This window comes from Vulpes vulpes, chromosome 13, assembly GCF_048418805.1.
Source record: "Vulpes vulpes isolate BD-2025 chromosome 13, VulVul3, whole genome shotgun sequence".
NCBI classification, from domain to species: domain Eukaryota; kingdom Metazoa; phylum Chordata; class Mammalia; order Carnivora; family Canidae; genus Vulpes; species Vulpes vulpes.
Window position 1 is genome coordinate 154,896,145 of NC_132792.1, and position 17,322 is coordinate 154,913,466.

The 17,322-nt window shown below is 36.0% G+C and overlaps 1 protein-coding gene across 4 annotated transcripts in view; it reads left to right on the plus strand.

Annotated features, from left to right (window-relative positions):
• The first annotated feature begins 4,394 nt into the window (after positions 1–4,394).
• The window catches only part of CRB1 (crumbs cell polarity complex component 1), a 205,176-nt gene continuing 192,248 nt past the window's right edge, over positions 4,395–17,322 (plus strand). For 2 of the 4 annotated variants that reach the window (XM_072733412.1, XM_072733413.1), the window contains exon 1: positions 4,408–4,687. In XM_072733412.1, the coding sequence (XP_072589513.1) occupies positions 4,618–4,687 (70 nt within the window). In that variant the 5' untranslated portion in view covers positions 4,408–4,617. Of the gene's footprint in view, positions 4,688–17,322 lie in introns of all 4 variants that reach the window. The other 2 variants (XM_025987296.2, XM_072733414.1) reach the window with 2 other exon arrangements.

Sequence of the window (17,322 nt, forward strand, 5' to 3'; positions counted from 1 at the left end):
CCCCTCTCCTCTGTCTGTTGACTGACCATGGTGCTTCCCTGTCTGTCCCTGCATAGCTTGACATTTCCTCTCCTCTTAGGCATTGTGTATAACAAACTATCTTTTCAGTGGCAACCATCCATTCATCTATTGGCCTCACCATACATGAATAAATAATAAAACTTACATTCAAAACAGTGTCTTTTTAACATGTTATATGTTTGTGTGTCTTTGTTTGGATTTCCTATAATGATGCAAGGCTTAAGTACTAATGTTTTATTGTAGATTTAATCCCAGAGCAGAAAGAGTGAGAGAAGGGGTAAATGAGAGAGAGAAAAGGATGGGAGAAAATATAAAGTGTACTTTCCTTAATTGTCTCTTGCTTAGTAAGTCACACACAAAAAAACATTATTTTATTCTGTCTCTACTGGGTTCAGACTTGGTAATAAGTATTTTTCTACAGAGTTATTCACTGAATCTAGATTTCTATATTTATTTGCATAGAATTATAAGAAGCAATCTCTTAAAATTTAACAATATTCCTTTCTCTTTAATCATTATATCTCTCTTATCATTTATAATTTTGTTATTTGTTAATTCTGCTTTTTGATCTTTTCCTTGATTAGCAGTTTTTTTTTATTTGTAGTATGTTGGGCTCTGTAAAACCGGAGACTCAGCATATACTCTAGGGGGTTATTAGATGAGGGTCAACGGATCTGGAAGCATAGAGAGGGGGTAATAGAGCTTTACTCTTGAGAAGTCAGTGACAAGAGACGGAAGAATAAGTTGGACCTGGTTGTGGGTGGGAGAGGTGGGGGTAGATTAGTCAGCTTGGGAAGACGATGGTTAAGCATGAGAGAGACATGAGGCTATTAAACCAATGCCTGAAATCATTCTTCTCCATTCTTGTGAGCATATATTATAATTTGTGTGAAAGAGATGGCCAGTTGTTCTGGTTATTGTAGAAGACCAATTGCCTATGGCCTGTGGATCATCTAATAGAAAATTCCCTTTCATTCCCAGTTGCTCTGGTCTACACTTGTCCTAATTGTCCTATGTGTCCTCAACTCCTTATTGTTAAAAGACCAGGTTGCCTGGAAGGTTTCCTCAAAACAGAAGGTGGACTCCTTGTGGGGCTATGATGTTGTAAAAGAGAAAGCCGTAGGGTACTAGGTACTCCTGGTTCAGTATTTAATAGAGTGTCTTGCTTCCCTTTATATTGTTTCTCTTATACTTGTAAGGGAAAGTATCTACTTATATAGACTATAGGTAATGCTCATATCAAATTAATACTAATTTTATTTAGCTGAAGATGAAATTGAACCAGCAACTAAAATCCATTCATGAAATCTAGCTTTCTTTTTTGTTTTTATAGACTACCATTTTTCCAAATCTGAAACAAAGTTCAAAAACAAATGGAAAGCTCCCTAACTAAGTCAACATTATTGGAAAATGACATTGTAAATATTGATAGTATATAATCAGAAAACAGTAAGATGAATGGAAAAGAATCAAGGTTAATATATTTTTTTCTAGATTAAAAAGCAGTTCTTCTTTGAATATATAGATTTTAAACTCTTATGATATGAAATTTTTGGATAATGTTTACAAACAACCTTTACTTAGGAAAATAATTGATATTTGAGAAGATCACTAAGGTCTTCATCAGTCAAATTATGGATTTACAAATCAAATCTAGAACCAAAAGGGTTCCAGTAGTGTAAAGCTATCTGAAAAGAGATTCTATCTCTCTTGAGGAATTATTTAATATATAATTTTTTACATTCTCGAAGCAAGAGAAAACTACTTTCTCATTTTCTCTATTAAAAAAGGAATTTGGGAGGCACATTAGAAGTCTCTGAGGAGAAAGCACTACTTAGTTTCCCTCCCAACTGCTCATAAGCTTCTTAAATACCTTTGTGTCAAGATAAACTTTATTAACCCACAGTTTTCTTAGGCTGACCTCAAATCTACTTTCTTGTAATTTCTGCCAATTGTTTCCAATATAGCCTAGATCTAGTCTGATCAGCATTCTCTTTTATATTTACAGACTTCCATATCCCACTGCCTGAATTCCATCTCAGTCCCATATCATCTGTTCCTCTAACAGATCAAGACCATTAATCCAATGGGACCTTATTTTCTTTTGGTCAGTTAATCACTTTCCTTAATACACAGCTCAGTACCCATTGTCTCTCACAACCACTTAGAAGTCCCTCTGTCACTTACTCTTCCATCCTGAAAACCCCTATTTCTGGAGTAATCCCTTGGTTTGCTAGCTATGCTTATACACTGGCATTCCTTTTGCTGCTGGCAAGATCATGCCAGTGTGTTTTTTTAGCAGCATTACAAATGAACAAGACTGCAGTTCAGTGGGACCCTTCCCTTCCTGCTGTTATTGTACCTGGTAGCTGACATTTTCAATGATTCTTCATTGAAGGACTTAATATCTATCCTCTTTTCTTCTGTTTGAGGCTTACTCTCATTTGAATACCATTTTTTCCACCTCCTCAGGAAGCTTGCTCCATTAAGTATCCTTATCTTTTCCATATCTTTAACTTTACTGGTTCCTTCTCTCTTTGTCATGTATTTCAGTGTTAAAAAGAAAGATTTCCACCATACATCTCCTTTTAACATTGTCTCTCCTACCCTTTTTTCTTCACAACTAATTTTTTGGAAAGTGTAGTTTGCATTCACTGTCTCTACATTCTAACCCTCAAATCATTCATAAATATGACTGAAGCTTGAATTCCATCCCAACATTCCATTGATATTCTCTCATAAATCTCCTTACTGCCAAATTCAACTGACAATTTGGTCTTTATCAGGCTTAATTTTCCCACAGCATTTTCATTGCTTATAACTCTCCGTCCTGATCCTCTTTCTTTTCTTTGCTTCCATTATATACATTCTCCTTATTCTTCCTCTTCAACCTCTGACTTACTATCCTCCTATCATTAAGTACTAGAGTATTGGTGTTCTCTAGAATGTGGCTGTTGGCTTTTCCCCTTCTTATTTTGTCTCTTCCTTTCCAAAGTGACATCCTTCAGGCTGTGACACCTGAGACAAATTACTGAATGTTTCTGTTTTTATCATCTTCATAATTGAAAAAATTAGAACCTACCTCATAGTATTATGATGGAGATTAAATGAGAGAATGCACACTAAGGCCTTAGAAAGCGTCTGACATATAAGTGACTCAATGAATTACATATTGTATGACTATTCAGATATGGGAAGATTTAACATTGAAAATATAAGAAATTATCCCCAAATTAAGTTATATAATGACTTTTCTGTAGAGTCTTCAATAAGACAAAAAGCAAGGGTCACAAAATAAGTAAATGTGTGAAAGATAGTAAGTTTTTAAATTAACACTTTATAATGAAAAACTACAGGCAACTTAAAGGACAATAAATATATTGGGAGAAAATATTTTCCATACTTACTAAGAATCAAGATCCAAGATTTATAAAGAAATGCTATGACTATATAAGTGAGAAACAGAAATAACAGAAAAGTAAACAAGATACATTGCAAATCACTGAAAAAAATACAAATGTCAAAAAGATACCCAATCTTTCTAAATATGAAAAATATGTAAAATGAAAATGTCATTTCATTATTAATTTTTAAAGTTATACAAAGGCAGAATAAATAGTATGATGAACCTCATCATGCCCAATAGCCAGCTTCAAAAATGATCAACAAATGGCCAATCTTGTTTCATAGTCACTCCTCTCTCCATTGAGATTTAGAGATAACCTTTTACTCTTTGATATTACCAAATGTTGAGGAAAGTACAAAGAATAGGTTCCTTCACACATAGCTGAGAAGAGTTGAAATTTTGTGAAGTATCTATTAAACCAAAAATTGAACACAATATAAACTCCCAAATTTCTGCTTTTTTTTTTTGGCATTCGCTCTAGAGAAACTCTTTTTAAAAATTCTTCTGCATTTGGACAAACAAGCGTGTAAAATGATTCCTATTGAATTATTATTTGCTTAAAGAAAGCTGGAAACAACACTGATTCCCTAAAAAGGATACATAAGCTATGATACAACATATGTTAAAAAAATAAACTATGGTACGGTACATCCATACTATGGGATGCCATGTGGCATTAGAAAGTGTGAGCTAGATAGATTTCATAATGTCTCAAAATATCTGAGACACATTCCTGAATGAAAAAGCAAGCTTCATGAAAATACGCATAGGATGATATCATTATTTTTAAAAAATGGGAAGAAAAATAATTTTTATATCTGTCTATAAACTATCATCTGTGTATCTATCAAACTACATTCTAGAATGGTATAAAGCAATCTTCACAAATAATAACAATGGAAGAAAACTATTAGAAAAGACCTGAGAGGGGGATGAATCCAGTCCAGCATGAAAAAAATCTGCACCAGGTTTGAAAAATCACCCCATCCTCCCATGTAAGATGCTTAGAACCACAACTGCTTTTTGAATCTAAGTCCCTGTATTTTCCAGTGAAGTAGCTGTAAGAGGGGTAGAGGCAGGGATGGCATCCAGAGACTCTGGGGCACCGTCTCCTTTCTGAGTCAGACAAAGGTCACAAGCGGACTTGGACGAGACCACCAGCAGCACATCAGAGTCCTCTGAATGAGACCATGGCGCTTATGAAAATTAACTACTTTCTCATCTTCTACCTCAGTTTCTCACTGCTCACCTACATAAAAAGTAAGCTTTTTCCATTTATTGAACTTTTGGCACTTTTTCTGACTTAAATGTTTCTAGCAAATAGTTGATAATGTTGCATGTGCTACAGAATACAGCACTTGAAAAAAAGTACAAAGAATTTGATGTAAGCAAGTGTCCTGTGTTAAACAAGTCAGTGTGAATAATATTCTGATTCTATGATTTCCACTAACTAGACATAGAAAATGTTCTTTTTTTAGCCTTTTCAGTAGTGGTGAGCAGGCGGTTGAAATGGCTACATAAAAAAGAAGGTATTTTGTTGTGTTTACATTTGTACACAATAGACTTGGCACTTGACAATGATATCCTTTAAAAGGAAGTTCATCATGAGCTATGTTGCATTTTATTCCCAATACTATGTGTTTATCTTCACTTTTCAAGAACTTTATATTTCTATGTTTGCTCTCATAATCAAGGGGATAGTTTTAATTTTTCTCCAAAGGATAAGAGTTCAAAGCACCAGAGAGAAATGGGTTTCCTTTCTATTGTGTTTGCTTCTGTTTTGTAAATGAAGATATTACAGTCCCCCAAATAAAAACAGAAGTGATGTTTCTAGGGCATCTTGTCAGATGTATCGCAGTGTAGAAAATCAAAGGACACTGAATGGCCTCAGCTGTGTGTTTATGAAGGACAGTAGCTACTGAATACATTTAAAATGAAGACAGGCAGAGTGTGTGCTTGTCAAAGGGGCTGTGTGATTTGTGTCTGTTGAATCTGAATATCAATAAGGCAAAGCATAGAGCAGCTGCCATTGAATAAGATGACTTGGCATTAGCGCGCACTGTTGTCTAATCTGGGTCACCTTCTGTAGCCAGTGAGATTGTTACTTGTTTAGTTTACATCTGAGCTTCCAGCAGAGGCTGGGTAAAGAGAGGAGGAGATTTAGTAGGTAGGTAGCAGAAGACAATTACCGAAAACCCAAGTCAAACTTTAAATAAGTGAGCAGTAAAATTTACCTGATTGCAATATACACTTGTGTGCGTGTGCACAACACACACACACACACGGGACTTGGTTTTTTTTTTTTTTTTTTGGTGATTTGTTTGTTGAAAATAGTTATTTAAATAATTATTTCTCTTCCTTGAAACTTCAAATGGGTCGCGTGCAATTGAAGTGAAGAAGGGAAGTGTTATGTTGAGATGTACGGATGGGAAAAGAAAGAAAGCAAAAGAAATAAGATGCATAAAATGCAAGGTGAAGTGAGTTTGCAGTACATTTTAGAGCAAAAAACTTGGTCATATCAATGCAATATGTGTCAAAATATCTAGCATTTGCTGCAGTTGGCTTTTAAGGAGATGAATATGTAACCTCTAAAGCACACTTTTTTTTTAAGGGTCATAATTATGAACCTATAATTACATACAAATAATTATCTCTGAACAGGTGATTTTATTGTTACCCTCTAAGTACGTTGTAATTATTTGATTTATTCTCTTAGCACACTATTTCTATCATTTGTTTTTTAAACAAATTTGAAGTTTCATTTAGTTAAATTGTTAAGCAGGCCAACTTTTATCTGTCTTAATATATTTGCTGGCAAGATGTGATGATACTGCCTTCCATGTTAAAACATACTTTAGGGGATCCCTGGGTGGCGCAGCGGTTTGGCGCCTGTCTTTGGCCCGGGGCGCGATCCTGGAGACCCGGGATCGAATCCCACGTGGGGTTCCCGGTGCATGGAGCCTGCTTCTCCCTCTGCCTGTGTCTCTGCTTCTCTCTCTCTCACTGTGTGCCTATCGTAAATAAATAAAAATTTAAAAAATAAAAAAATAAAACATACTTTAGATGTTTTTTTTGTTTGTTTGTTTGTTTGTTTTTGTACCTGACTGTAAAACTTTTACAACCTGGCCTTAGTCTTCTTTCCTACCCTTTACCTCTTAGTACTCTTGAAAATATTCCAGTCAAATGAACAAAATAATAGCTAATAGCTTAAGAGTGAATGTGTTAACATTCAATATATGCTATATTCCACTTAATTCTCCACAAATAGATGCTATTATAATCATTGACATTTTATAGAATGAGACCAAGACTCAGATATCAGTGTATCTCAGCCTTTGATGCCCATCAGAGAGCTGAAACATTTGTTGGAGATGCAATCTCTCAAGTACAACCCCAGATATTTAGTATGTCTGGGGAGATCCCAGGAGCCTGTAATTGATCTAGCTCTTGATTTCAAATGCAGGTGATCACAAGTTCTGCATGACCCCATAAATCTTTCTTGAGAACATGATATTGTAAGGAATCATTTAAATTGTAAAATCCAAACATCTCTGTCTTCTCAAAGGGATTATTTAGGAGAGAAGGTAAGCAATACGCCTTGCAAGCATTATACTTAACCTACCTGTCAAGTAGAACATGTCATTAATTCCATTTTATAGCTGAAGAACCTGAGGCACGTACAAGTTTAGTTACTTGCCCAAGGCCATACTACTAGTGAGTGGTGGAACCGGGACTAGAATCCAGTGGTCGGTTTTGCATTTTATGCTCTTAGTTTATGTGTGGTGACTCCCTTGAAATGATAACGTGGATGAGCCTTAACACACTGCTCAGAATTTAATAAGTACGTAGAAATTTTTAGCTATTAAGAGAGTATTCACTGAATGAATCAATGATTCTTCCTCTTGAATTTGAAATATGTTCCCTTGGATCTGAGAGATAAGAGCCATCTTTGGCTCCAAACTATATTTTTTTAAATAAAAGTGGTGCCTTGCTCTCCCATCAGGGGCATGCCATTTATATTGTTTGTCCAATGTCCTACACTCTTTATTTCCTTCCGGATGAGCACATGGGGCATGCAAACTATCAGAACAGAGTGAGGGAAGTGATATTCACTTGCGCTTCCTGAGCATGCAGGTATTCCCCTTCCCATGGAGTTGCAATGAATTTGCTATTACTGTCTCAGTTGTTTTCTTATCTGTTCCACAATTTGTAAAACTTGTTCTCATGTACAGAATCAGCTGAATTTTAATAATTCAGGAAAAGCTATTATATTTTTGCTTTTGATGTATTAAGAGAGAATTTTATTGGAGTGAGGCTTTCCTATAGTTCATTACTGGGGGCTGCTTTAAATAATGAGAGCACTTTGTAATAACTCTATGCAAGCTTGACATATGAATCTGTTGTGAAGGGTTTTAAAGTAACTACTACAATGAAGCAACCATGAATCAGAAAAGTAATTTAAGGCTATATTTTACTAGAGTTTTATACATTTGGAGGTAAACTGAATATTTTCGATGTAAATGCCACATTTAGACTAAAAGTAATTGTTTTAACCCATCTTCAAAGGATGGTCATAGTATGTACATAAAACATAGTTTGGCAAACAATTATTAAAATTATTTAAATAACTTCAGTGACTTTGGGGTACTATCAGTGTTCTAGAATCTTCAGAAATTATTAAGTAACTGAATTTGAATAGAGTTAAAGAATACTTTCTTTTCAATCTGTCTCTAGTATAAAGAACAAGTAGAATCTATAAAGATATGATCTGGTTTATCCAATCTTAATGCCATTATCAAGAAAGGCTTGAGTTTGCTTAATGAGGCGAGAAGGTTGATGTTATTCATTAGGGAGTAATCACCCACTCTTCTTTAAAATTCTACATGTGTGGAGACGTTGAAAAGTTTGGTATTCACTATATTAGTTAATATCTTTGCAACAGCATGCTGTAAATTGCCTACATAATTATTAGAGAAAAAGATGCATTTGCTTCTTCATAAAATAATGATCTCATCAGCTTATTACAAAATGGTTTCTACTTCATGAAGATTACTCACTGTTCCCTAAATAATATAGCAGAATTAATTTTAGCTTCTATTTTTGATACTTATCTTAGGTGAATCAGACTTTTCAGAAGAATTACTTTCTTCTCTCTCTCTCTCTCTTTTTAGAATAAGGGGAGGGGCAAAGGGAGATAGAATCTTACACAGGCTCCATGCTGGGCACAATCTCATGGGTTCAATCTCATGACCCTGAGATCATGACCTCAATCTAAATCAAGAGTTGGACGCTTAACTGACTGAGCCACCCAGGTGCCCTGCTCTTTTTTTTTTTTTTTCATTTATGGTGATTTTCACAAATTATCATTAATGGTATTAAAAGACCATATTTTGAAATTAAAGTGGACAAGAAAAATCAGTTTTTAGCTCTCTTTTATTTTTTATTTTATTTTATTTTACTTTTTTTTAAAGATTTATTTATTTATTCATTTATTTATTTATTCATGATAGATGTAGAGAGAGAGAAAGAGAGAGGCAGAGACACGGGAGGACGGAGAAGCAGGCTCCACACCAGGAGCCCCACGCGGAACTCGATCCCAGGACTCCAGGATCGCGCCCTGGGCCAAAGGCAGGCGCTAAACCGCAGAGCCACTCAGGGATCCCCCAGTTTTTAGCTCTCTTTTAAATTTTACTGCTGATTTATCGGCAAACCTGAGAAGCCCAATTTTCTCCATTTAGAAAATGAAAATAGAAATATAACTTTCATATTCACATCATCTCTGGTCATACCAGGTTCAGCTTTGAGACCTATACTTAACATTAATTACACTTTATGTTTATTTTCCATGGCATCAATATTTGGTGTTGATTCATTTTTTTTTTTTTTTTACCAATGAGATTACACTTCATGACTCTAGGTACCATGGGGGTTTTGCTTATGTATCCTAAACCAGTGGGAGGCAACTACATAACTCAGGGTACTCACTCATGAAACAGTTATTAAATAAACAAATTTATGAGGCAATTTTTATAACATTTGCTATAAGAATTGAATACCTTCCCTTTTCATGACATTTTTGCATGATTTTTTAAATTTTTACATTAACTTTTTTATAACAGACCTTATTATCTTAGAATAATTTTAGGTTCACAGAAATATTGAGAGGATGGTACAGAGGGGTCCACTATATCCCACACAGATAGTTTCCTCTATTCTTAACATCTTACATCTTATGGTTGATTTGTAGCAATGACCCAATGTTGATATATTATTAACTAAAGTCCATGGTTTCTTCAGATTTCCTCCGATTTTTCCAAATATCTTTTTTCCTATTCTAGTATCCCATCCAGGATACCACATTGCATTTAGTTGTCCTGTATCCTTAGGTTCCTCCTGGTAGTGGAAGAACTCAGGCCTTCCTTGTTTTTGATGAGCTTGACAATTTTAAGAAGCACTAATTAGGTATTTTATAGGATCCTCCAGCACTGGAATTTATTTGCTGTTCTTCTCATGGTAAGACTGGAGTTATTGGTCATTGAGAGGAAGACCACAGAGGTAAAGTATCATCTCATTACATCATATCAAGGATACATACAATCAGCATGATATATGACTGTTGATGTGGACCTCAACCACCTGGGAGGTGGTATTTGTCTGTATTCTACATTTAGGAAGGAAGTCACTATACATAACCCACACCTAAGAGTGGGGAGTTATGTTTCCCCTCTTGGAGGAAGAATATCTACATAAATTATTTGGGATTCTTCTGCATGAGAGATTTGATTCTTCTTGCCCATTTATTTATTTATTCAAGCATTTATTGATTTCAGCATGGACTCATGTTATTTATTTTATACTCTAGGCTATAATCTAATACTACTTTTTTTGTTACTCAAATTGTTCCAGCTTTGGCCACTCAGAGTGCTTTCAGTTGGCTCCTGTCTTCTTTTAGCTTACACTGTGTCAATGTGAGGTGCTTTTTTCCTTGAAAACTACCTTACTTTTTGGCTCTATAAGATGTTCCAGACTTACCTATTTCCTGCCCCAGCCCTAGCCTATGCCCTTATTCCAACAGGCTCTGGTTCCCTCGTACTAGAGAATGGCATAACAAACCAAGACTTAAATGTAAGGCATGCTTGTTGCCACTAGGGTGTCTTTTGTCTTAGACCATCTCAGCTGACAGGGCATGGAAATACACGTGTGTTTATTAATAGGTATATATGTACATCGGGACATATCAAGCTAAGTAGGAGTTAGTCCTAACGCCTCTAACTTTATTATCACATGGGTTGGATTGTTCTAGCTTCCTCCTCTTGCTTATCTGTAAATTCCCACTCTAACAGTGAGAAATTAGGTTTCTATCATCTGCCATCCATTTATTTAAATTCACTATAGTTTAAAAAGTATATAAAATTATAGCAGCATCAAATTCTTCACCCATAATCCTGTAAAAATAACTCTATCAGTTTGCGCACAGCACTAATGTGAATTTACATTTGTAATCTTAAAACTCTGCTTGTTTCCAATGATACTTGGGTCAGCACCTTTTGCTTCACCCTCTTCTGTGTGATTGTTTTATACATTTATAATACAGTTAGCTTGTTGTGTCACAGTCAAATTCCTTTCAGGGATCCCTTGACTTTTGAAAAGATTTTTTTAAAATTTGCATACAATAAGGTTTTCCCATTGTGCTCTAAATTTCTGTAGGTTTTCACAATATGATACATTATAATATTATACAAAATAGTTTTCCTGCTCTCGAAGTTCCCTGTGCTTTACTTTTTTTGAACTACCTTTCCTGCCCCAATCTATAGGCAGCCACTGATCATTTTATTGTCTGTAGAGTTTTATCTTTTTATTGTCTGTAGAGTTTTATCTTTTACAGGTTGTGACATAATTGGAATCATAAAATCAGACAAGCTTCTTTCAAAGCTGCAATATTCATTTAAGGTCCTCCATGTCTTTTTGTGAATTGACTCATTTTTTTTCTTTTTTCCTTAAAGATTTTATCCATTTATCCATGAAAGAAAGATACAGAAAGAGAGAGGCAGAGACACAGGCAGAGGGAGAAGCGAGCTCCCCATGGGGAGCCCAACGTGGGACTCCATCCCAGGACCCCAGGGTCATGACCTGAGCCAATGGCAGGCACTCAACCGCTGAGCCACCCAGGCATCCCAACTCATTTTTTAAAAATCACTGAATAATATTTTATTGTATAGATGTACCAGTTTATTCATTCGCCTATTGAAAGTTATCTTGTTTTTTTCTAGTTTTTGACTATGGCATTAGTTTCCCTAAGGTAGCTGTGGTAAAGTTCTGGGTAGCTTAAACAACAGAAATTTATGCTCCCATAGTTCTGGAGGCTAGAAGTCTGAAATCAAGGTGTCAGCAGAGCCATGCTCTCTCTGAAACTCTTGCATAAAATACTCACTTGCCTGTTCCTCCTCGTGGTGGTTGGTCTTCAGGTCTTGGCATTCCTGGGTTTGGAGTTGCATCACTTCAATCTCTAATTACTTGGTGTTCTCCCATTGTCTGTATCTCTTCTTCTTATAAGAACACCAGTCATAAAAAAAAGACATTAGTCACATTGGATTAGGACCCATTCTTCTAACATCACCTTAACTTGAGTATGTCTACAAAGACCTTATTTACAAGTAAAGTCATAATCATAGGTACTAGGAGTTAAGACTTCAACATATCTTCTTGGGAGACATAATTCAAACTTTAATATCTGAATAAAGCTGATATAAGATGAAAATATTTGATTAATACCTCTTTTATTGAGTAAAATTACCTTCAGATGCAAACTGAATTATAAAAGGATTTTTAAAGCGTGGTAAGGAGTCAGTCAATACAGTATGTTCCCATTTTGCTCCTATTTTTCATCTTTCTTTACACTATTTCCACCTTTAAATGTTCAACCATCTGGTTTGAATTGAGTGATCAAAAATTTTCTCCACATAGATTTACCTTATGAAATTAAGTTAGAGACTGATTAATATAGAGAGTTGGTATTAGAATTGGGTATAAATGTGTTTCCATATTTTCTTGGGACAAATGGCTTAGCTCTTTACCTAAATACATGTTCATCACTTTAACCTGCTTTTCTTTCAGAAATTATATTTGTTAGGATGCCAAAAGATTACTATGTCTCTCATTATCAATTCAAAACACTGATTATAAATTATTTTACTATGCATGCATTATTTTTGTGTTATTAATATGCCATCCTTTATTTTCCCCTCATGATTTTTTTGCCATAATGGTGAGATTAAAGAAGGAAAGTAACTCAGTCATCTAGCACTAGACCCCATTCTTGATATTGTTAATATTTCTTAATCAATCTTCTAGAATTTCTTCCCCCATTTAATAAAAAAGCAGTGATTATTCCAAAGTTTTATAGCAGTATGTTAAGTATGTTGTCATATATTCCCCAGCTTTTCCCTTATGCAAGGGAATTCAAGCCAATAATAACAGTAAGAGACACAGAATGAGAAAAGACACTGTGGTGGGAATGGGCATGACTATGTAGAGCTGAATGGTTTTGGCTGGAACATAAAGTTTCTTGATTCCAGAGGAAATCAAGTTAGGATTAGTTGTCTCTAGCCTCAAGATAGGATAATTAATAAATATTAAAAGTTTTTTTATTCAATCACTTTATTTATTCCACAAATGTTGACTAAGGTCATATGGCTGATGCTGTTCTATGCTCTGAGGTTGCAGTAGTCAACAAAGAGACCATAATCCCTGCTGTATTAAAGTTTATATTTTAATGGGGTAAGAAAGACAAAAACCAAATAAATAAGCACAATATGTAATTGTGAGCTGGCAATAATGCTTTGGAGAAAAGCAAAGGTGAGAGACAGCAGATGAGACGTGAGGATATCTGGGTGAATAATATTTTGGCAAAGAAAATAGCACGTACAAAGAACGCGAGGCAGGAATGTGCCTATAGGGTTTGAGACATTGCAAGGTGTTTAACATGGCTAGAGTGCATTAAACAAAATAGAGCAAAGTAGTAGGAGAGGTGTCAGCAGTTTTATTATGTGCTATTCTTACAGTGATCCTACACGGTAGCTATTATGAAGCCAATTAAGACAGCTAAGGCCAAGATAGCTTATGTAAAATATTTAAAACACAGTTATGAGGTGATAAAATTAAGATTTAAACTCAGGTCTGTCAGGTTCTAAGCCTCATACTAGCTCACAAAAGCCTAAAGGTAAACACTCAGGAATTTCACATGTCTGTTATTAAACCACCCCAGCTTGCAATGGTGGAAGTAATTGCATCACAGAAATTTTGGCAAACACAACAAATCAGGAGGGTTTTTTTTTTTAAATGATTCCTAGATAACTAAGTGTCTATTTCACCTTTAAAACTTTTCCAAATTAAAAATGTTTACAGTTTCAACTACTATCTCACTCTTACGACTAATTTCTGTAGAGGCAGAATTGCTCATCTGTAACCTAGATTAATCCCACTGTAGTCTTTTGGCTCTTTACATAATTGTCCTGATAATTCCTAATGAATAATTCTTTTCTCTAAATTCAAATTCTTTGACCCTTTAAAATAAGTCTACTTTAGGCAAATTAGTGAGAGCAGGCGGCTAATGAGGTTGCGTTTATGGTTCAATCTCAGGACAGTTCAATCTGCTTCACGCAGAGACCAACTCTATTCAACAAGTAATGGTCTGTCCAGCTGGTCTCAGATTTGTAGTTTTGAGCACAAGGAAAGAGACTGAAAACAATTTTTCGCAAATTGAGTATCACTATTAGAAAAAAACCAACTGTGAGTTAGCAACAATAAGTAGATGAATTATTGTGATTTTTTTATCTTTCTATAATTTTAGTTATCTTTCCTTCTAAGTATAGTTGAAGAGCAATTATTTATATTCATCATCAATTTTTAAATACATAAAGTCAGGGCATTCAGATTCAAGCCCTGGTTCATCATTAGTCACTGTCCATAAACGCTTCACTTAAGCTCAAAGGTCTCCAATTTTCCCACTTGTAAAATGAGGGTATTAGATTATATAATTACCAAGTTTCCTTTGAGATCTACATTTTACGGTCCCATGACTTTTTTAAATAATTGAAACATAGAGTTTCATAAGTAAAGGGTAGTTTTAGTAATCTCATCCAGTACGAACTACCTTTCACTACATTATGTTGCAACAATAAACAAGCTCAACATTTGAGTGGCTTAAAACAACAAAAGTTTATATTGTGTTTCCATAGCACAGTTTGATTGCAACTCTGCTTTATGTCTTTTTCATGCAGGGACACAAGTGGAAGGGACGGTTCCTTTCCAGAAAATGGTGTTTTTATGGCAGAGGGAAAAGAACCACGTAAAGGCTCTTAAATCTTTAGCTTATATGTGACTTACATTACTTTGGCTCACATTTCATTGTCCAAAGCAGGTCACGTGGCTAAGCCTGAGGTCACTGGACAAGGGATGTATTAAGACAGGAAATATTTGAAACAAATAATATAGCCTACTCCATTTTTTCTCTTGTTTCCAAGTTCCAGGAAGATATTTCTAAACAAATATATTTAAGTAACCAAAATATTAAAAATGAATAATAAAATGAATGAAAATTTAAATGACAATGACAGTTCAACAAATATTTATTAAGCAGTTAATATGAGTAGGGTATTGACTATAGAAAAGACCAGTATTCTCTGGGCATATCCACACTATAGTGGAGCAGACAGATGTGTAAGGGCTGTTCACACATCATCCAAGAGATAATCACACTTCGAGATATTGCCAGATGTTTGTGCATTGATCTGGGCATTCTTTCCAGATGTAGAGAGAAAATTTAGTCCAGGAAGGTCAAACTAGTATTGTGATATGAAGAAATGTTTTCTGAAAGGAAATATACTCAAACTTGCTTTGAAATCATTGGTTCTAATAAAATTATACTTTGGTGATGATTTCAACTCAAATCGAGGGAATAGCATATCCAGATTGTATATTAGAAATTCCTATTTCTCTTCATCTTCATTTCTTTTTTTTTTCAAGATTTTATTTATTTATTTGAGAGAGAGAACACACAAGAGAGCTTGAGTGGGGAAGGAGATGGGGAAGGGTAGAGGGAGAAGGAGAAGTAGGCTCTGTACTGTGCAGGGAGCCCAACTTGGGGCTCAATCCCAAGACTCTGGGATCATGACCTGAGCCAAAGGGAGAAGCTTAACTGACTGAGCCACCCAGGTGCTCCTTGATGTTCATTTCTTTTTTTTTTTTAAGATTTTATTTATTCACTCATGAGAGACAGAGAGAGGCAGAGACACAGGCAGAGGGAGAAGCAGGCTCCATGCAGGGAGCCTGACATGGGACTCGATCCTGGGTCTCCAGGATCACAAGCTGGGCCAAAGGTGGCACTAAACCACTGAGCCACTGGGGCTGCCCCTTCGATCTTCATTTCATTTATCATTAGAACCTTGAAAGGGAAAACTGTTTCTCCCTCTACTCACTACCTTACTCACACCCAATACTTCATACTTCTGGCTACCAAATGTGTGGGTTTTCCCAGTTTTTTGTGGATACCAACTGAGAGCCCTATAATTCAGTTCAATTCTGACACTGTTTACCTGGGGTCAGTGCAAACCCCACAGGTTAAGGGCTCTGACCTATGACACCACCCACCCCTACCTTCCCCACTTCATATACCAATTGCAAGCCCAGGTTGTCACTCATGCTTCTGACAGACTGACTATAAGTTAGAGGTTCCCACAACCACTTTCTCAGACTTGATAATTTGCTAGAGTGGTTTACAGAACTCAGAAAAAAAAGCAGTTTACTTACCAGACTACAGACTTATTAAAAAAGGATACAGCTCTGAAACAGTTAGGAGATGCATAGGACAAGGCATGGAAGATGGAAAAGGGTGCAGAGTTTTTGTGCCCTTGTCAGGAACCTCCAAGCATTCACCAACCCGGAAGCTCTCCAAACCCCTTCAGTTAGGGTTTTTTAATCAAAACTTCATTACATAGCCATGATTGATTAAGTCATTGACTATGATGATTAACTCAACCTCCAGCTTTTTGCCCTCCCCAGAGATCAGATGATGGGGCTGAAAGTTCCAGCCACCTAATTACATGGTTGGTCCCCCAGACAACCAGCCCCCATCCTGTGGCTATTTGAGGCTTTCCAAAAGTCACCTATTTAACAAATGCTGTTGTGCTTAAAAGGCTCACTATGATTAACACTCCTTTCACCTTTATCACTCAGCAACTATTTCAGCAAATATGGACAAAAGACCAAATATAAAAAATGATGCTCCAATGGCTCTTAGGAAATTACAAGAGTTTTAGGAGCTATGTACCAGGAACTGTGGAGGAGGACTTATATCACAATATCACATAACCTCTACCAGGGTTTGGGAAAAAGAAGAAGAAGAGGGAGGAGGAGGAGGAGGAGGAGGAGGAGGAGGAGGAGGAGGAGGAGGAGGAGGAGGAGAAGGAGAGAAGGAGGAGGAGGAGGAGAAGGAGAGGGAGGAGCAGGAGGAGGAGGAGGAGAAGGAGAGGGAGGAGCAGGAGGAGGAGCAGCAGCAGCAGCAGCAGCAGCAAAGCTTTACATTTTAGGTATCCATGCTTAAAAATTGCATCAAACGCACGATTATAAGAAGCTACTGTTAAAAGATAAACTGAGGCAAATTACACATTTTAAGTGTATTTGAGCAAAACAAACAAACAAACAAAAAACCCTATTCAAATCAGATAGTGCCAAATGAGAAATGGCTGGGAGCCCCCTGACAGGAGCTAGGGAAGGGCTGCTACAGAGAACAGGTGGAAGCAAAGTAAGACAATTATTTGATTGGCCAATGCTTCAGCTGTTGCCTTTATTTAGGGAAGCCTCATCCGCTGTTTGTGATTGGTTGTGCTAAGGTTTTG